Source organism: Coenobita brevimanus, chromosome 80 (genome assembly GCF_032717465.1).
Source record: "Coenobita brevimanus isolate Jiangsu-jjx chromosome 80, ASM3271746v2, whole genome shotgun sequence".
NCBI lineage: Eukaryota > Metazoa > Arthropoda > Malacostraca > Decapoda > Coenobitidae > Coenobita > Coenobita brevimanus.
The window spans coordinates 38,881,949-38,904,622 of NC_137033.1; the positions used below are offsets into that span (position 1 = coordinate 38,881,949).

The window sequence follows — 22,674 nt, forward strand, 5'->3', positions numbered from 1 at the left end:
CCAGTACAACAAACCTGAGCAAATAGGTAAAGATACCAAGACAAAAATGTATTTTTCTCTTATTATCATGTCTTTTTTGTTTGTGCCTGTATTTATTCATAATCATAAACAGGGTGGTTGTGTGTGTTTTGCAAGAGAGGGCAAAGATGATACTTTCTGAGTCGAGATAATGGGTGTAGTTTGCTTGTTTAGGCATGGCCAGAAGCAAAAAAATCGAAAATCCACTCATCACAGCAGCAGGCTCTGAAATGCTTGATGGGGTGTATGGGAGTGTAGTGTAGGTCAGTCTGAAGACGTCCAGAATGTTCGTTCACTTCAGAAAAATTTTCGCAGTTTTTTATAGGCCACGCTCAAATAACGGCTGCGGTCATTTATCGGCTAAACATCATTTGATGGTGGCTGCCACGGAGGGGTTAAAACCTCTAAATTTAGTGGGACAATTTCTACATTGGTAACACTGCTAGCATGAGTCATGACGACAAGTGGAAAAGTGGCAGATGTTGCATTCTATTGATTTATTGTTATTAACATAAAACAATAAAAGCTAAACTTAATATTTTTGCCAGATTAGTTTTTTTTTACACCACAAATAATGTTTACAGGCAGGCAAAGATTGTTTCCATTTCCTAACTCCCAATCAAGCGAACTTTGCCAGACCCGGGGAGTTTTATCCGAAACTTAAAGCAAGCGAGTCATCACTTGTTTGGGTGATTGTACAAACGTCCAAAGAAGTTATGACCCAATTCCCAGTACCTTTTGCTCAGAAAGTGGTACCTTGCAACTGACACAGCCTAGTTATAGTTCCTTTACTGCACATTGGAAGGAGCAGTACTGAGGTAAACAACACCAAAAAGCAATATACTTTATGCGTCATTTCCGTGTGTATATCTCGCTTTACATGAGAGGACCACAATATACTAAATTTGAGGCTTAGCCGTATGAAAGAAGGTGAAATGCACAGCCTATCACTCAACAGTTTCAGGGTTGAAATATGGAGAAACTCTCGTAATACATATTTTACCTCCTAAATCAACAATACTGAAGGAAAAATGTCCCATAAAATAAAACCCACAGATAATCGTAATGTCGAAATCAGTAGTGCCATCATATCAGAAAGACAAGCATATAAAATATATCATTATCCACATTTAAATCTCTATGGGGGATGATATTTACGTGGGAAAAGAAGGCGCCATGAGCACTGTAAGCATGATGGATCATTGACACAAAACTACAATCTCTCGATGCGAGCAATTATTGCCCTTTAATTAGTAAATATTCCAGCAAAACAGATATTCAAGCAGCATAATATCAACAAGAGGACAATTAACGGATGGATAAGAGATATAGAGGAAGAACATACAAAATTTGCCAAATGGAGCCCCTTGTCGCGCAAGACCAGAAGGCAAATTATTGCACATGCTCAAGGACAATCCGTAACAACCAGCGTTGCCATCAAGAAGCAAATTAATCTGCCGATATTCAGTGAAATTAGTAAAACCAGTGCAGTTACTGGGGGGCGGGGGAAATTGGTCATTTTTACTCACATGATATAGTTCGAACGTGAATAAAATTTAGAGAGCAGATGAAAGAACAAAGGAGGGAGAGGGTGATAGTCAAAAGCAAGAGTGCGGCACCGAAGAGAACTAAAGACGAAAGGGACTGTAGTAAAAAAAAAAAGAAAAAAGAAAAAGAAAAAGAAAAAAAAATAGAGGTGGGGGAAATCATGACAAAAGCCGAGACATATCCACTCCCGTCCATGGCATGATAATTACTGACATAAGGCCTGCCGTGCAATGTTGCCAAAGGAAAACTATAGAAATCCACTAGATTGGTCTCAAAAGTGATAATAATCTGCCAAACAGAGGGAAATTTAAAAAAAAAAAAATTGCTGGACAGGACCGTAAAAAGAATTTCAGATACACAGAAAAAATTTATATTTTTACCAGCTAGATTGGTTTTAAAACCTCTACATTTAGTGGGAAACTCGCTATATTGGTAACATTGCTGGTTTGAGTCGTGATGACGAGAAAACGTGCCAGATGTTGCTTTTTATGTAATTATTGATTGATTTTTTTTTAAAAGTCAAACTACTAATATTTTCCTTTTTTTTTTTTGTACACCATCAGTAATGTTTGCAAGGCAGGCAAAGATTGTTTTCGTCTCCTAACGCCCTCAAGTGAACGTTGCCAGACCAAGGGAGTTTTGTCCGAAACTTAAGAAAATGACTCATCACTTATTTGGGCGATCATACACTGTCTTTACCCGTCCTTAGTTGATTCTTAATATCCCTGTTCTTGCCTTTCTGTCACAACTTCTGTCAGAGCACTAGAAGGAAATCGTACCCGAATTTCATACTTTGTTCATAATTATGTATCCTTGTAGTGAAAAAAAAAAAAATGTTTTATTGAACTGTTTGTTTTCCATCAATAAATCAATACTAATATGATAGATTTTGCATTGTTGAATGTTTGTCTCTCTCTAGTATGATAAATTTTTCATTGTTGAATGTTTCTCTCTCTCTCTCTCTCTCTCTCTCTCTCTCTCTCTCTCTCTCTCTCTCTCTCTCTTTACATTGGGCAAATTCATTTGACAGTAGATAGAAATAATACTAATATTTTATTTACCTTAACCCCTTTATAAGTTACATACAATGTTAATATTATATTCCCACTAATCCAGATGATTTTAATTCAGTGAGGGGGGTGAGTTATAGAAGCCTAACTGTTAATACTGTAACCAATAATTCATGGTGAAAACATCCCTTCAGCCTGAGGACGTCATGATCGCGCCCGAGGAGGTTATGTGTTTGGTTTGTCTGTCTGTCAGTCCCTCTGTCTGTATCAATGCACCAAATGAAAAAACTATATGTCAGAAGTAAATGAAATCTAGAATGTTGACAGGGAGGCCATTGGAACCACAGAAAGTTAAGTTTCGATCCGGGGGGGAAAAAAAGTGGTGCCATGGACAACAAACCTCGCCGGACAGCAGTTATTTTATTGCTATTAAATACTGACTCATTTCTGCCATTTAATGTCAGTGCACAATTGAAGTCTAAGGTAACGGTGCAAATGTTTTCAAGTTACGCCCTTTGAAAATCCATGATCTTGCATTTGACCTTTCATGGTCACTCAAGGTCAAAGGTCATGCTGCCCAATGAAAGACCATATGTGATTTCCTACATATTGGTAATAGCAAATATCTCTATCTTCAACGAGTTTCGAGTTATAGCCCCCTGAATATCCGTGAGCTTGAAGTTGACCTTCCATGGTCACTTACGGTCAAAGGTCAAGGTACCAATTAAAAACCCATATGGGATTTCTTGTATGTTGATAATAGTCAATATCTATCTTCAACCAGTTTCGAGATATAGCCCCCTGAATAACCGTGACCTTGAGTTTGACCTTTCAGGGTCATTAAGGGTCAAAGGTCTTGCTGCCAAATGAAAGCCTATATTATGAGTTCCTGTATGTTCATAATAGTAAATATCTCTATCTTCAACCGTTTTCAAGTTATAGCCCTCTGAAAAACAATGACCTTGATGTTGACCTTTCAGGGTCATTCGATTACCTCCAAAGTTTAATCACTTTCTTTGGGGACTAATGCCCACATATCCTTAGAAAGTTTCATGTAATTTCATTCAGCCGTTTTTCCGTAATGGTGCAAACAAACAAAGAAACAAACTCGACGAAAACAATACCTCATCGGATTCCGTCCGGGCGAGGTAAGAAAAAAAAAAAAAGGCTAGGATCACAAAGTTAGACCAACTCAGAGATTTAATCCAATATAAACAGCATTTGGTAGGAGGGTTCAGTATCAAGAAACGATAGTGATTCAGTTTTGAGAACAATCGATCAAGGGTCAGTGTCACAAAGCAGGGTCATATTAAGCAGTTTAAATTCAAATTTGTATCAAAGTTGGTAGATGGCGAGGATGAAGCGATGCGATCTTGAAAACAATCAGGTGATGCTGAAGGTCTGCGGGCATTGCCAAAATAATGTTTGGTGCTAGACCCGTCATTAGGGTGCGGGGATTGCATTCTCTGAACATTTTATTTTTTTTAAATCACGCTGTTCAGATGACTTCACTCAGCTTCGCAAAGATCTGTATTAGTGGAAGGGTTAAAGGCGCAACCGCCCAACATCGAAAAGTCTCAACTTAAACGACTAAATTCCTTTGGAGATTGCATGAATAATTGCGTAATACATCTTGGGATTGGAGCGCTTACTGAAGTTTATGAATAATGACGAAAGATTACAGCTGTTCCAACTCCCTTGAATATTAACCTTCACAGAGAAGGCAGATATTTTATTATTCTTAAAAGGACGTTAGATTTTATTACTCTCACCGTTTCCCTTGAATTTTATTCAGCTTTGGAAGGTCTCTAATGCTATAGGGGTCAGTCATCATCATCATCATCATCATCGCTACAGGGGTCAGTCATCATCATCATCATCGCTACAGGGGTCAGTCATCATCATCATCATCGCTACAGGGGTCAGTCATCATCATCATCATCATCATCGAGTCATTCCACTGTAGGGGAAAGACCTCACCCATCTTTTTCTACCATTTACATACTAACTGTTAGTTTGTTCCTTACAGTGTCAGCGAATTTTCGAATCAGATGAGATTATTGGAGGTTATATCTGACCCCCCCAGGTTAAAAAAATCTCCCTATAGCATAAAATAGTCTAAAGACTGTGCGAATATGAATTAATTACGTCATTTCTGTGATATGAAAAAGGCATATTAGACTTGGATGAGTGCTTATCGACTACACGAGGGCTTGTAAGGAAGACAATCAGTTTGTGCCATATCTTTGTTTTGCCCAAGAATACGACCCGTAGTAGTAGATGTCACATCCGAGTTTCCTGTTGCTTTTGGGTTAACAGGGACAAAAGGCAAGCAGCTTTGATCTAAGACCCGTATTCTCGTCGGTTCACGAAGCTCCCTAACATCTTTCCCTAAGTGATTTATTTTGTTTCTTACACCGTACTGTCGTCTTATGTTATGAAAATCGTTCAAACATCTCCATACTCTGCATAAATAACCTACAAGAAGTTATTAACCAGCCATATCCAAAAATAATTCGCAAAGGAAGTGGTGCCGGAGAGCCTCCTACGACGAGAATATGGGCCCAAGAGTTTAACCGGCCCAATAATCAATCTCAGGTTCTTCCAGTTGCAAGAAAAAAATGCTCACCAATGTACTATTCCCTCAAATGAAAGGTCAATGGTTGGTTCATTCGGGTCTCATTAGTTTCTGACAGTGTTTCATGAATGCAAGGGATGCTGTTCATAGTAACGTTACCACATTAAACCGCAAGTCTGATGATGTATAGGGATATTTTTACTTCCTCCAGATGATTTTATTCATCCCGGGGGGGGGGGGGAGTCATACAGTCATATTCTAGTTGCCCCAGAAGCCCTCCTAGCACCTCTTCCTCAGCTATGTTTTTATATATGCATTACACACTAACATTTTCTTTCATGCTATTTATACCGTATTTTTATTGATATATAGTGTATACCTGTGACATAAACGAGGATATTATGGTGTAATATGCAGATTAAATCTCTAACGCAGTTGGGTTAAGAAATCTGCAAAAGCCGCTTAGAATCCAACCCACCGAGTGTAGTGGATACTGAACGCAATATCTAATTCCTTCGAATCAAAATATCCCTAAGCCGAATAAAGTCGTCTGTATGTTTGATTCCACAAATAAAATAGAAAGGTCTCGTATTAAAGAGACAACTGGCTAATGAAAAAGAGCCGTTCAACGTAACTGTACTAACCAATCACTTGTATGAAATATACACCAGTGAACACCCAATCCAGGCCATCAAAATGCGAAAGGATGAGCTACGTATTATTTAAAAATGTCTATCTATCTATCTATAGCCCGACGCCCTAATCCCGCAAAGGGTGGCCGCAGACAAAACGCCTCCAAGTCACTCTGTCACCCACCATTTGACTCCCCTCCCCCCAACTCACCCCCCCCTTCCTCATATACCTCTCTACTCCATCCCTCCACCTCATCCTCGGTCTACCCCTCCCTCTCCCTCCCTCCACCTCACCTACATACACCCTCTTAGCCAGTCTGACGATGCATATTATGTAATGTGGCAGTTATTCCTCTCTCTCTCTCTCTCTCTCTCTCTCTCTCTCTGTATATATATATATATATATATATATATATATATATATATATATATATATATATATATATGTAGCTTATTACCAGTTATTATATATATATATATATATATATATATATATATATATATATATATATATATATATATATATATATATATATATATATATATATATGTAGCTTATTACCAGTTATTTACAAACTCTTCACAAAAGTCCTTACGAACAGAATAACAACAAATTTGGAAGAAACTAACCTCGTGAACAGGCAGCATTCCGAAGCTGGTATTCGACTACGGATCACCCACAGATAATGAATCAGCTAATTGAGAAAACAACAGACAATAATAAACCAATGTGCCTAGGTTTTGTTGATTACGAAAAGGCTTTCGATTCAGTGGAACGCATAGCATTTACAAATTCTTTGCGAGAACAATGAGTAAATGAGAACATTGTAAAACTGCTCGAAATACAGCCACAGTTAAATTACAGGGGATGGAGAAAGTTGTGGAGGGGTGTGAGGTGGACAGGAAGGATATATATCTATATATATATATATATATATATATATATATATATATATATATATATATATAGATACACACACACACACACACACACAGTGTCTCTGTCTATTTTTCTGTGTCTTCATCCCTGTCATTGAATTTGTCAAGTCTCTGTCTGTCTTTGCATGGCTTACTGAACTTACTGGCCATATTATCTTTGTTGTCGATAGGTATTCATTTAACTTCTGTTCATATTTCAGGCTTCTACACCAGAACCGTTTGAGCAGAGTGGAAGAAGGGGCATTCACCAACCTTACGAAGCTAGATATTCTGTGAGTAATCCTCTCTCTCCACACACACACACACACACACACACACACACACACACACACACACACACACGTGATTTTTTACAGAAACAAACCCATGCTAATATTATTTTCCACATGATTTTCCTTTTATCTTTGCATATAACTGGAACTGAGCACTGATTAGTATACGACGTCAGTCAATAATCAACACCAAAATAAATATTTCTTTAGTACTGTGTATTTCAGCTCTTATCTTTACTTAGATGTATATGCATCAAGATAAAATATGTGGTTAATATTGCTTTCGTTACAGTCACATGGAATATTTTATCACGAGATTTTAGCACTCTTGTTATACCCTTTTTACCTTAACTTGGCTCATATTTTTCTCAACTTTTATTTCACCTAACTCAGCGGAGGAAAAAGACAATGCTCTGGTTCTATATCGTTTCCATTGCTCTACTTCGTTTTTAGCATCATATCCTTGTGTTCATCCTTTGCTATGATTTGGCACTGAAGATATAGAGATGGTTGTTTTGGGACACGTTAGTGTGAAAAGAGTATAGTACGAGCTTTTAATCCTTTCCCTGTCATGTACGCACTTGAGTAATGTATCTAAGTCTATATCCAGGCTTTTTACTGAAATGAGGGAATTTCTGGCACTGCAAAGGTTAAACGAGATGTTATGGTTTAATATTCTTTCCATTGTGCTTCTTCATGCCCGTCATAATGTTCTAGTGTTAATCTGTTCTTAAATCTGAAGTTGTAAGTTAGAGCAAAAACAGTATATTATTATTCTCAGCTGACCAAACCTTCTTGTGATACCTCGAGTAATCTGTTAAGTAATGATTATAATGTCAGATTAATAAATAGAACAGATTTTATTACTTGAGTAAATTTAATGCAGCTTGTGTTATTACATTCATTTACCTGTATCAGGCATGTAAAATACTGTAATGATAAAAACAGTTTGCATTAATGCTATATTCCCTTACAGATTTTGTTAGTATGTGTTTCTTTTTTAATTAAAGACCTGCTGAAAATACAGATTATTTTTCTTTTAGTAAGCTTTCACTACAGGCACAGACATTCCTCTATTATTAGTAGTAAACTGCATCTTATACCAATAAGTGTTTAAGTAGTCAGTATATTCTTGTAAAATTTGGTAATATTGTGATGTGGTATGGTGTGCTGTGTAGTGTACTGTTGTGTAGATGAGGATATGCTGCTGCTGTGAGGGTATGATGGTGTGGTGTAATGTCGTGTGATGTGATGTTACTAGAGCTGTGGCATCTTGGTGAGGTAATAGTTATGATGCTATGGTGTATTATGGTGTAGTTGGTTTTATGATAATATTGTGATGTGGTGTGGCTATTGTTCTTAAACTGTGGTGCGATGGGGTTCAGCCGGAGATGTGTAACTGTAGTATAGAATGGCAAGAGGTGTGTGTGTGTGTGTGTGTGTGTGTGTGTGTGTGTTTGCTATATTTGAGGGTTTAGTATTGTGGTGTGGTATGGTATGGCAAGGACTGGAATACTGTGGTACGGATGTAGTTGTACTATAATGGGGCTAGAGTTCCATGTCCATGTTTCCAGGTGGTGTAGGAGGCTTCGCACCACCTCTCCCTTGGCGATTTATTTAGGAATTCCCTCCTTGACATTATCTTGTACATTACAATGATTCTTTCATTTGATACCGAAATAATTTCCTTTAATAACATACAAGATGATATTATGGTAAGATAACAAATCGCTCAGGAGAAGGTGTTACGAAATCTCCAGTGCTACTTAGAATACGGTTTCCTAAGCCGTGGTGTGGTGGTGTAAAGTGGTATAATGTTATTTTCAGAGACCTGGGTGAAAACAGACTGAAGGAAATACCAAAAGTCACTCACTGTCGCAACCTACGCCAGCTGTAAGTAGCCCCCCTCCCTCTCTCTCTCTCTCTCTCTCTCTCTCTCTCTCTCTCTCTCTCTCTCGCGATTATTCGTTATCATCTGTCGCATGTTCTTCACGCCTAGAAATCCTGTTATTAATTCATTATTTTTATGCTATGTTTCGTGTTTCAGATATTCGCATACAAGACGGTTGCTTAGGTCTGGAAGAAAAAAAACATAAAAACTAACCTGTTCGATACACCTATAGTTTTTAAAGTTTTCGCCTTGGTCCCTGCAGACGCTTATATTTAGCTATGACTGGAGCAGCTACATACAGATGATTTTGCTCGACGTAGGAGAGGACCCTGTTGTGAAAGGATAAGTGAAGGCTATAGCTCGTATTTAAGTATCCTTGGAATTTTCGCAACACGTCTCGTGGTTTCCTTCCCTCGTGGTTATTTTCCTCATTTCACCTACACACGTGGTTTCTTTCCTTCATGGCATTTTCCACACCTAATTCTCGGAATCAGCATCGCATTTGGTGCCACTACGAATAGCATTGAATATCTCTTCCCTCCTCACCTGTAGTGGTGCCGAAACCAATCAAATTTGAACTCAGGTGACCTAGGCCTACCGGTGCTCCGCTCCCTCATTAAGGGGCTTATAAGCGAGCGGGCGACCTCACTCCTCCCACTTTTCTCCACTCCGCTCCAGGCTCTGCATCTCTCCTGGTAAATCTGGCCTCGCGGTACAACTTTACACATACAATGGGATGCTTCTGAAAAGCCTAGTATTCCGTCAGATGGCTCCACTGTAGCAGTAAACACATTCCTTCGCTGTTTAAAAAGCATAATTTTATTTGTTAAATATTTACACTGTTGTGTGAAATTGTGAATCATGGTAATGTCATATGCCGTAATATAAATAATACAAATAGAACACGTATATAAAACGTATCATGAATTGTGTATATTTATCATAAAACTGAAATTAAAATATCACTGACGGCATGTGATGGTAATCCGACATTTCAGTGGTCCTATATTATTTAATTTCTGCTACATTTAGTGCAAGTTAGATTCTTAATACACAGATTGTTCAGAGTGTAAAGTACGCCTAGTGGGTATCTTGACTCATCCAGTCTCTATGTGGGCAGAAATTTAATGTTGAGTAAATACTGGCATTCACCATCATAAATCATCCGGTCTGAGGAACCGTCCCAAAACCAAGATCGTTTACGCGTCATTTTTTGCTCGGTCTCACCGAGGACAGACGACTGTGGAAGGTAAACATGCCAAGTCATCGCCTCCAAGTGATCCACAAGATTCACACGGAGTCAAGTTCAGTATTCACGATTTTATATATTTAGATATATATATATATATATATATATATATATATATATATATATATATATATATATATATATATATGCAAACGTGAGAACACATGACGAGTAAATACTACTGCATCCTCTTAAATGTCTACCCCCGGTGAGATTGAGGACTGGTATGTGCACAAGCTACTGACTCATTCAGTGGAAGATCTTACAAACATATGTGTGTGGACAGGTGGCCTGGAGACAGTTCTCACATGACCATACCATTAGGGACTTGCCAAGAGGGGGCAATGTGTGTGAGATATTGACGATAAGATGACCTTAAGGTATTTATTTGGTAGGCACTTGGTGAAATGTAAAAATGAAAATAACCACTAGTTCTCAACAGAAAAAGACAAGACTTCATTGTAACACTTTATTTACAAAAAGCTACAATGATACATATGAATATGACTCATGGTGCAAGGAAGATGCAGGGGAAGGTCTCTCTCTCTCTCTCTCTCTCTCTCTCTCTCTCTCTCTCTCTCTCTCTCTCTCAGCTCAACAGTCAGGAACTCACATTACTGAACTATGTGTGTTTGTGGGTGTGTCCATTTACGATAGTAATGTAACCAACGTCGGGTACAGGGACATGAGAAATGGGCGTAGCTTAGTTAACAGCTAGAGAGGCAAGATGTGGGAATGACAATTACACAAAGATATCGCTCAGTGAAACACACTGCCTATACATAGTCACTTATGAACCAATGACGAATGTTATTGAATATAGCTCGTTTCTACTCACCTGTAGTGAATCCGTGACATTACACGCCATCAAAATAAAATTTTTCAAGGAAACTTGACATCCCCCGTGAAAAAACTTAAACACGGGACTGTCTTGTGGTGCGCATGCGTGAAGGAAGCGAGCAAAATGTTGAATGCCAGTATTTACTCAACATTAAATTTCTGCCCACATAGAAACTGGATGAGTCTAGATACCCACTAGGCGTACTTTACAGTCTGAACAGACAATGTATTAAGAACCAAATTTGCACTAAATGTAGCAGAAATTAAATAATATAGGGTCACTGGAAGGACGGGTTGCCATCACATGCCATCAGTGATATTTTAATTTCCGTTTATGATAAATATAAACACTTCACGATACGTTATACTGTATATACGTGTTCTATTTGTATTATTTATATTTCGGCATATGGCATTACCATGATTCACATTTTCACACAACAGTATAGATACTTAACAAAGAAAAATATGCTTTTTAAACAGCGCGGGGAATGTGTTTACTGCAACAGTAGAGCCATCTAGCGGAATACTAGCTTTGAAAGCACCCCATTACACAAACACATCAGGCCAGCATTCCCGTCTCACTAAATCTATTACTCACACTTTCATTCTGTAACTATTTATCCATGTAATCGATCAACACATGCTGTAACGTAATAGTCTTGTACTATCTTGAAATCATGCAGTAACTGTATAGTTCCAAGTCAATCATCACTGTCCTAGCTATTTCTTCCCAGCACAAGTGCATTTATCTATCCTTATCATTTGCCTTGGTGTAGCCCCTAGTAAAAATATACCCATAACTAAACGCTACACTGGTGACCCCAGCCTCATAAAAACGCCACACAATGACTATTTCTTCCTTCTGTCATATTGCTCATTCTTAAATTGATGATGATGTCTGTACTGCTTGTATATTCCGCTAATACTCTTTCACCGAGTCATAATGCATCGTGAATATTCACTTGCTTTGATGTCGAGTATAATATAGTCTGTGTCCTGCAGTGTTTGCATCTATTTTGCCTAATTTAATGGTCCTTAGCACGCCCACGTCGTTTTTCTTTTTGTCTGTACACCACCGAATGAGGATTCACGTTGGTAAACATACATTAACCAACTTTACAAAACTCTCTCTCTCTCTCTCTCTCTCTCTCTCTCTCTCTCTCTCTCTCTCTCTCTCTCTCTCTCTCTCTCTCTCTCTCTCTCTCTCTCTCTCTCTCTCTCTCTCTCTCTCTCTCTCTCTCTCTCTCTCTCTCTCTCTCTCTCTCACTCTGTCTCTTTAAGTAAGGAATAGGGTCAATTTAATTCTAAATGAGGGCATCAGAGTGTATCATTAATGGGATTCCCTCTCATGCAGGCCTTCACATGCATGATGAAGCAGACAGAGGGGCTAAACTCGCTCCCCCGAGGGAAACAGTAAACTATAATTTTGGTTTGCCAATAAAGTCTCTAGGCAGGTATGTGAAAAGAATAACAGCTATATTTCTTAGATTAAATTTTGAAATTTATTGCGGTCTGTCCGTTTATCATTAATCCATAGTGCAAGAAACGCTTCATATTTATTCATCATCAAACATAAACAGCACGCTCCTAATACCACTATTTTCATAACTTTATGAGGCTATAAATATCTTTGGCATCAAGTAGCTTGTGTTAGTGTAGACACCCAACGTAAACCTTGCAACATAAATCCTTCGTACGGACCTGTAATTAAGTAATGCAATTTGAACACATACAACAATATGAATATTTCTCTATCACGAATGTTATAGATATATGTGAGCATTTTAAACATAATGATGATCCTAAAGAGATTATATATAAGTAAACAACATTTCCTGATTGCAGGTGAAGTGAGGTCACGCAGTACATTCTAAGAATCCTGGAAATTTTAGGAATACCTCAGTGTTAATAATCAATTTTGCATTTGAAATATTTCATTTATCGTTAGTTATTAGTGACATCATTCGGGTGGTCACTTTCTGGACCTATTGTATGCCTCTTGAAGTATGAAGGTTCCGGCAAAATAGATTAGGTAAGAGGCATATAATACTCTCTCTCTTGATGGTAGGTTGCTACAAGGAGTGAAAAGTTTTTATGTAAATAGTAGAGCTTGTGTATGAGTGGGAAATACTGTGAGTGATTGGTTTCCCATGAGAGTGGGGCTGCGGCAGGGATGAGTGATGACGCCTTGGTTGTTTAATATTTATATGGATGCTGTTGTAAGGGAGGTGAATGCAAGAGTGTTAGGTTGAGGTTTGAGTCTGGTGAATGCTGATGGTAGAGAGTGGAATCTGAATCAGCTGCTGTTTACGGATGATACTGCACTGGTAGCTGACTGAGGGGAGGGACTGAGACAGTTAGTAGAGGAGTTTGGAAGGGTGTGTGAAAGGAGGAAATTGAGAGTAAATGAAAATAAGAGTAAGTGATAAAGTGTACGGGGTTGGTAGATGGTAGGAGGATGAACATAGTTTTGAATGGTGAGTTGCTTGAGGAGGTAGACTGTTTTATGTATATAGGGTCACATGTTGCTGTTGATGGAAGAATAGATCCAGAAGTGAAGTTTAGAAATGAAGTAGGAAAGGTGCTGGGAGGAATGAAGAAAGCATTTAGATGTCGTTCGCTTAGAATGGATGTAAAGAGAAGGCTGTATGAGGTGCTGTGGTACCGACTGCGTTATATGGGGCTGAAACATGGAATATAGGTGTAGCAGAGAGGAAAAGTTTGAATGCAATGGAGATGACGTGTCTGAGGAGTATGTGTGGAGTGATGCGTATGGATCGAGTGAGAAGTGATAAAGTGCGAAGGAGAACTGGAGTTGTGCGGGAGATGGCTGATCGAGTTGAGCAGAGGATGTTGCGATGGTTTGGGCATATGGAGAGAATGGATGATGAGCGATTGGTGAAAAGATAACTGGATTGGGTGTAGAGGTGTAAGGCTGAGAGGAAGACCACGAACAGGATGGATGGACAGTGTCAAGAGAGCGTTGGATGAAAGAAGGATGTCTGTTGAGCAAGGAAGAGTGGCTGTGCGTGATAGAAATGACTGGAGAGAAATTGTGAATGAATAAATGATGACGCAGCCCTGAGGGGATATTCTGCCACATTGGTTTGATCAGCTGATCAGGTTAGGTGCGAGTAAAGGGATGGGTCCATTATGATGTGGCAGGGGTAAATCAGCTCTGCTGTCGGGCCCTGTTGCGGATGTCACTGACTGCACCGCACAGTTGACCCTTGTGCAGTGTGGTGCGGTGAGGATCTGTCCCTTCTCCCCTTGGGGTTAAGATACGATTGAATGTGTTTGTGTGGTTGAGCAAATTGGAAGTGTGTCGTCCTATCTCGGCTACCTCCCCTTCTTGGGGGAAACAGCCTAGGCGTATAGAAAGGTAGGTAGCATATAATACAGCTGTTGTAGGCATAAAATGCAGCTGTTGAAATCTCTCTCTCTCTCTCTCTCTCTCTCTCTCTCTCTCTCCTGTCGAAGAAATCCTGTTATACAGTATTTTGTTACTTCCGCCAACGTAGTTGAGCGGAGGTTATGTATGCACCTGTGTCTATATGTCGTTTTGTGTACAAGATCTAAAGTTGTTATCGGATTTCAATGAAATCTGTCGGCTAGGTGGACCAAGGGCCAAGGTAGAGCTTATTACGTTTTAAGGTGGATTCGGATCCAGATGCAGGAATACATTATAAATTTTATTGACGGTGGTAGAGGCATGCGCTCTCTTGAGACTGTGTTACAGGGCAAACGAAGACCGTAAGATATGGTACCTCTGTGTGGTGATAAAGGTAATTGTCTGGTAGGAAAGAGGAATTACACAGGTAAATCTTAAATTTTATTGGCGTTGTAGGAAGTATGATTCTCTGAGTACTTTTAAGTTACTTATATTTCAAGTTCTATTGTTTCGTACGTAAGAAATCCCCTCCCCCCACATACAAATCAGTCATTGTCGTTGCTTCTCCCATGAATATGATTACGTTATTTATATTTTATTCTTGAGACTTCCAGACTATTGCACCTAAGTAAGGTGCTGAAGAGGAGCACCTTCATGTGGCAGCACTGATATAACCGAGCGGCTCATGCGTCTAAGTTTAGAAACGTCTCGACACTATTTCCGTATCACCCCAACGGAGAATGATGAACTGCAAGTGGAAGACAAGTCTGCAGTCCACCGTGCTTATGTCTCAAATAAGCCTGGGGTCGCATCACCGCCACAACCAACAGCAACAATGACACGAACACAGCCTAGGAAGGGCCTATCATACTGAAGCGGCATATAAAGTTTCTCCAAGCAATAACTTGAAAATGACAAGAGTATGCTAGAGAAGACCTTATTTATGCTGCTGATGTCTATACTTGTTTTAGGTATTGTAAATACAGCTTTATGATTTATTTCGTACAGTGACATCGCTGTCTATTTTATTCTGTCTTCTGAGAGTCGATTTTATTTCTCGTAGCACAAACTTTCGAATTGAAGTTATTTATCCTTCAATAATCTCTTCACTCACAGGGATCTCTCTTAAACTGCAAAAATCGTCTGGAAACAGCAAAAAATAAATAAATACATCATCATAGTGAAGGAATTAATCTTTGTGTTGTCTGTCCTACTTTTGTGGCCTTGATGGCCTTGATATACTTCTTCACTAAGGTACGCCTTGACTTTATGGCACCGATGGTAGAGGGTTGTTCTGACCGGTTATACCGACATTCTTCAATTCCCCCTCTAATACCCGATAAGAGGAAGTCGGACTACAGGTCCGATGAACCTAGGGCCGCAGGTACAATCAATAAGATAATGCATAATATATTTTTGCTCGTTTTGATATTCAAGATGTCAGTGACCTACCTATATCTACATCCATTCTCTCCCCCCCCCTCTCTCTCTCTCTCTCTCTCTCTCTCCTTTACTTTTTCGTTTTCTTTTCTTTATCTGTTTCTCTCATCCTTCTTACCTCTTTTTACATTTAAGTTTCATTATTCGTGTCGCTTGGTACATCTCCTGCCCATTCTCATCCCCATCCTCTTTTATTTGATACTTTTACCACTTTAATATTTTATCTTGTTGTCACATCAACATAAACTGGAACAGGAGCATGTTGAAACATCATGGTGTTGGCGAGAGTAAAATAATTCATCTTATCAGCTAAAGTTTAATGGTGAGTAAAATGTCAAGGCATAAAACAGGCAATGTCGACAGCCGCTGTTTATATGCTGTCTGGTGGGTTCACGGGCTTTTCAAAGTCCACTGTGAATAGAGTAATATTAATCTTATACATTTCCCCCTTTCCTCAGACTGATGAGCGGTAATCGCGTGAGTTACGTAGCAGAACACACACTGGCGGGGTTGACGCGGCTGCAGGAGGTGTGGCTGCAGTTCAACCCACTGCGTACCGTCCACCACAGAGCATTTTCAAACCTGCCAGCACTCACGAAGCTGTAAGTACATTCTGAACTAGTATGCATTATTTTACTTCGCCCTCATCACGCTTTAATACAGTTTTTATTCCAAATACTGATGTATGAGATTTTTCTGATAGCCTAGAAATGGCACGAAAATTATGTCGTCGTGTTGTAAGAGGTTATCAAGTCAGCATCTTTCTCATCCACTGCATATAAGCATTCCTTCTTTATTTTAGCCTTCTTTCCACCAAACGATTTTAATCAGGTTAAAAAAGAACCCCTTTCAAGTCTGGGAATCAAGTACCTTCCCGTGTTTTGGTGAGTGCACTGAGGACAGTAAAACTGTCTGATAGTACTCATTAGTCCAGTTAAGATATGCATAGGTTTCCCTAGTTTTAAATGTCAGAGCTGGGAAAACACTTAATGCCCTAACTGTACCAAACTGCCTGCCCTCATAATACTCTAAATTGTATTCCAGTTACCGATGAAATGAAAGAGTTTATTCTGTTCCAGAACCCTCTCTGACTGCATGCACTAAGAAAACCGCAAATATTATTCCAGGTACTAAGGAAAGAGTTTATTTAGCGTAAGATTAAAGCAATTAAGAGTCTGAGTATGAGTTACTTAAAAGGCAATGAAGAACGTCATGATTTTTAATTCCTATATACGAAATGGAGTGAGGAACCCAGAAGTAGAGATGTGTCATCACTGGGATGACTCCTGTTTTCGTCTACCATCTCCAGATATGTGTATTCCGATTTCCACTTCAAGAACAATGTCTTTTAGCCTCATCTCTAATGAAAACCCTCCATATGTTCAATAGTATCATTTGGAAGTAACAGGAATACACTGTACACAAGGTAGACACCTTGTGCACAAAAAATTTAGTCATAGATTTTATCTTTTCATACAATAGCGTCTTGCATTTACGTTATTGTTATTGCTCCCAGTGAAATTATTAGTCATCATAGGTTGGACCTATGCTGTGAAGGGGCTAGAAACATTCGCCATTCAATTCCCGTTGTACCCATATAACCGTCTGGAGGAAGCAAAAACTGTACAGAACAACGTGTAGGGTTAAGAACTCGCTGATCCACATGATGTTAGAGCAGAAATATAATATGTCTTCTCTCTGCCACAGTATCCTGAAGGAGCCCCACCAGCTGAGTGTGTTCCCTGACCTGAACGGTACGGTTAACCTGGAGACTCTCAGGATCGACCGTGCCTCCCTTACCGCCGTCCCTCATGACCTCTGCACAGTAGCAACCCAACTGCGTACACTGTGAGTATTTGTTCCTTTATAGTGCTGTAGTAAAGATAGTGTTGCTGCTTTATGCTGCCTTGCGAAACCGTGTTAGAACCTAATGAGATCTCGAAACTATCAGTAATTCCAACAAGCACTATAATCATCACTGCCAAATTGTCCCAACCTAAAGAGTGTAAAATCATCGTCTGGTGGTTGATACAGTTAAAACTGTTAACTTTCAGTACTTGGTAACAACAACAAATGTAAATTCGGCATCCTTGTGAAGATAATGGTAAACTAAAACTGAAGGTCGTTAATATATTTGGCTTTGGAGAATTTGTAACACCTCTTTCATAGTGAATTGCTCTGCTGGTTACAGCTCAGTATCCTCTTCAGTTTTATTGCCAGACCCTCCAAGTGGCCTGGCTATATTAATAACTGTCTCCGAATTACTTGAATTGACCAATAAAATCACTCGTCCAAAATTATGCCAGCCTTTGCTGCCTCATCAGAGCAGTCGACACTGTTGCAATAGATCTCATGTGAACATCGCGTTTAGAACCTCTATAAAGAATATATTATTTAAATGTGATAATAATACGATTGAAAAGACATGTAAATGAAAAGAAACAAATGCGATTAACTTTTCAGCTTGTAGACCTGTGGCATGTCACAGCAAGCCACCCCCCCACACACACACACACACTCTGTCTGTCTGTCTGTCAGTCTGTCTGTCTCTCTGTCTCTGTCTCTGTCTCTGTCTCTGTCTGTCTCTGTCTCTGTCTCTGTCTGTCTGTCTGTCTGTCTGTCTGTCTGTCTCTCTCTCTCTCTCTCTCTCTCTCTCTCTCTCTCTCTCTCTCTCTCTCTCTCACACACACACACACACACACACACACACACACACACACACACACACACACACACACACACACACACACACACACACACACACACACTGTCTGTCTGACTGTCTGTCTGTCTGTCTGTCTGTCTGTCTGTCTCTCTCTCTCTCTCTCTCTCTCACACACACACACACACACACACACACACACACACACACACACACACACACACACACATCTAATCAGTGACATTATACTATATAAAATAAATTTCTTTGTAATTTAGTCATGCCTTCTCGAGGTTCTGACAAATACAATGAACATTCCTCTAGCTGATATAACTGAAGGTGGTTTTAAGACGATATACATAACACACAAGAGTGTTAAGGTGTATTATGCGAAATAAGTCGCTCACGAAATGATACTACGAAACAATCCTTGCCATTTAGACTACAACACAGGGTAATTTAAGCTACAATAGGGAGAAGGAAAAAATTCGGCTCATGGTGGGTAGAATGCAACACAACGGTGGGCCTCGTAGAGAATGCAGTTAACAAGAGAACTGTGAAATGCAGGGACGGGAGATAGTGGGAAGGAAGGGTGGAGTAATTTAGGATGAAAGGGGAGAGAGGAAGAATCTGAGACATTTGATGAATACAGACTGGCTGAGTGTGTGTGTGAGAGAGAGAGAGAGAGAGAGAGAGAGAGAGAGAGAGAGAGAGAGAGAGAGAGAGAGAGAGAGAGAGAGACAGACAGACAGACAGGCAGACAGAGAGAAACACCAATGACCTTAACTGCGAGGAAATAACTATAATTACAACAGTCCATCAGAGGTCCAATTTGCAGGACTCCCAGCCTTCCCCCTGGTGTAATAGTGTTAAACAGAATTACCCTTTCATTCGTCATGCCAGTGAATGCAAGTGAAAGGCGACCGACGTGCTGTAATGCCTATGTCTGTGTGCCTCAGTGTGTGGGTCGTAGTCTTTGTGGCAGAGGAACTTTCGTGGCGCCTCTTCTTTTACGATTTATTTTGTTTCTACACCTTATCATCCTCTTGTTCGTTTATTTCGCTTAGAAATAAACATAATTTGTATCAGGAACGTATAAGATAAGGAAGAGGTGTTAACATCTCTAAAGGCACTTACAGTACGACCCTGCGTGTCATCGTTATGAACCAATTAGATCTGTAAATACTGATGCATATGGAAAGTAGTACTGCCAATACCACTTTAAGCGTCCGTCGTAGGATCGTGAACCCAATACTCTGGGACTAGGTACAGGCAGATCGTAAGATATCACGCAGTCACCGAAACCACAGTGGCTCCACTCAGACAATGAAAACTGCGTGGATGTTAAACGCTTGGCTGAACTCGAGTCATACAATACTTAATGTCTGACTGTTCCTAGCTGATACTGAAGTTTGCCATTAATACTCTGTAAATTTTATTAACACTCAGGATCGTATGCCTGCCTCTCAGCTGAATACCCATAAAATGAGTCAGTGTGGTCGAACTGTCCTGACAGCGAGAGGGTTAGCAGTGACGGTATACACTCTTAAGTTCCTGTAACTTACGCTGTGGTGAATAAAAACATCAGGAGTTGGCTAGTATATTATGCTTGATTTGTTTCCACCATGAAACGGAAAAGTCGAGTTTTTGTTTTAGAAAAGACACTTTACATATGCCAGGAAAAAATGTCAGGAGTATTATTCCTGGAATGACTGAAGTAGGAATAATGCGCACGCAGTAATTGCATTTTGTGAAAGCTGATTAAACGGAGCGAGATACGGAAGCAACAGCCATCGCTGTGGCGTGGGACTGTACATTATTTCTCATATCAGCCGTGCTGGATAGGGCCGCCTTCATGTTTTGGCTCCGATATAACTAAGCTGCTTCGTTGCCCGGTTAGACAAATGTGCCTCAGCTCCTTCCCCATCCCCCGAGAGGAGGATGGTTGAATGCAGGAGGAGAATAGTTTACGCCTGCAACAACCTAGTTCATGCTGAGATCAGCCTGTAATTGCAGCAGTTAATGATACAATATACATTATACAGTAATGCTTGCAGGTGTAAGCACAATAAACATATACCATACAGTGATGATCGTGGTACCAGCTTCTTTGTAACTAGCCATTGTTTTGTTGTTCATTTTCCATGTAACCAGCAAAGTTTTAAGAATAGGACGTGGCGACGGTATTGTGCGTAGGCGATGTAATGTATAGGGCAGTTCTGCCAATTGTATAAAGTTAGCACAGATTTCATCGCGAAAATTTTTCCCTCACAGCACGATGCACAGTGGATACCGAGTATGTTGAAAAAATATGAAAGATTAGAAGTCCAGCGGTGTATTTGGCATTGCTGTGTTATCTGATTGCGATTATAGTGACTATAGTAGCCGCAGCGAGAAATGAACGCTGTGGTGGGGCAGGCGGGATGACCTGGGATTCCCCCACTGTTGCCATATCCACGTGTCACCGACCATAGAGGTAGGATGTCACCGACCATCGGCCACCGCTGCAGCCCCGCTCCATGATCCTTACCCTGTGTCTCTGGCTTTCTCTTTCTCTCTCGGTTTCTATATAAACTTGTGTATTTCCGAAACTAATTATGAAATTATTATGACTTTTGTTCCACACCACCAGTGAGGTAAAAAATCAAGGAGAGTTTTCCGTATAAAGGTTTCCCCCCCCTCCTAAATGTGGCATATGAGCGGGGGAGTGCGGCCTTGCCGATACCTCCGCCTGACCTATAATTATACACTCGCCAGAACTGACCTGCCCTCAGACAAGGGGGGGGAAACCTTTATACAGAAAACTCTCCTTGATTTTTACCTCAGTGGTGGTGTGGAACAAAAGTCATAATAATTTCATAATTAGTTTCGGAAATACACAAGTTTATATAGAAACCGAGAGAGAAAGAGAAAGCCAGAGACACAGGGTAAGGATCATGGAGCGGGGCTGCAGCGGTGGCCGATGGTCGGTGACATCCTACCTCTATGGTCGGTGACACGTGGATATGGCAACAGTGGGGGAATCCCCGGTCATCCCGCCTGCCCCACCACAGCGTTCATTTCTCGCTGCGGCTACTATAGTCAGGCTGAGAAGTCCATTGATTATTTTCCCCATCTTATCTCTTTTACTTGCAGGGTTAAATTTATATTGTTGTTCTTTTGTCACGCTTTTGCCTAACATATATCTTTTTGTTTCAGGAATCTTCAGAGGAACAAAATCAATGCTTTGCCTGATCTTAGTCGCTGTCACAACCTTCGCCTTGTGTGAGTGCAATGGTGCCATGTTACTTTCTTCACCCATTCATTCCCATGACCTATTATGAATAGTTCTTGCTATCCCTTGACTATTTTATTCATCTACAGCAGAGACATTTTGCCGTGAGGAGAGTAATGATTATTGTTTCCTTTCCTTTCACTATAAAAGGTATCCCCAGACCTAAACAAAAACAGGACTAGGTAACAAAACATAGTAACAAGTGCTCGTGGGCCCTTCAGGCCTCTCGCATTTGCTCCTGTGGATGGCTCTCGCACAGCTATAGTACATTTTAGTTCTACCTATGGGCAAAAATTTATACGGAGATCCTGTGCTGGGCGCTGTGAGCGGCGTTTTTTGGTCAAAATGTGATCGATTATTAAATATAGTAAGTTTTTCAATCGTGATGGGACCAAGTTTTTTCACATCAGTGAATTTTTTGCGATTTTTGTGCCAGTTTTGGTGCCATTTGAATGTGTAGTTTCAGCTGCCCAAAACACACACACACACACACACACACACACACACACACACACGGCTAGTGCTGTAGTGTATTAGATAGGTCTTTTGCTTGACGAAGTTACCTGTCGTACTGTAAACGAAGATTTCGTAACACCTTTTATGTACTGATTTTCTTCTGGAAATTACTCCTAATTATCCTCTTGTATGTTACTGATGCACACTATAGCGACACTAAAACGATCATAATGCATACAACAGAATGCTGAAGGGTAAAATGCTAAATAAATCGTAATGGAAATTATGCTACGAAGTCTCATATGCCATATGGGGTAGGTCACATGTCATTTATGTATTCGGTTACGATTTTCGTATAGAAGGAACGTCTTAATAGCGAGTTGAACTCCTGTCCTTTTGAGAATTTGGGGATGAACACTAGGAACAGGGACGTTATTAATCATTATGCCATTAATAGTAATGATAATAATA

At 39.9% G+C, this 22,674-nt stretch overlaps 1 protein-coding gene across 1 annotated transcript in view; it reads left to right on the plus strand.

Annotated features, from left to right (window-relative positions):
* LOC145409334 (thyrotropin receptor-like) overlaps positions 1–22,674 on the plus strand; it is a 72,186-nt gene that overhangs the window by 29,714 nt on the left and 19,798 nt on the right. Inside the window, 5 exon segments of the mRNA XM_080279805.1 lie at positions 6,926–6,997; positions 8,825–8,890; positions 16,270–16,413; positions 17,519–17,659; positions 21,672–21,737. Coding sequence (XP_080135931.1) covers positions 6,926–6,997; positions 8,825–8,890; positions 16,270–16,413; positions 17,519–17,659; positions 21,672–21,737 — 489 coding nt within the window.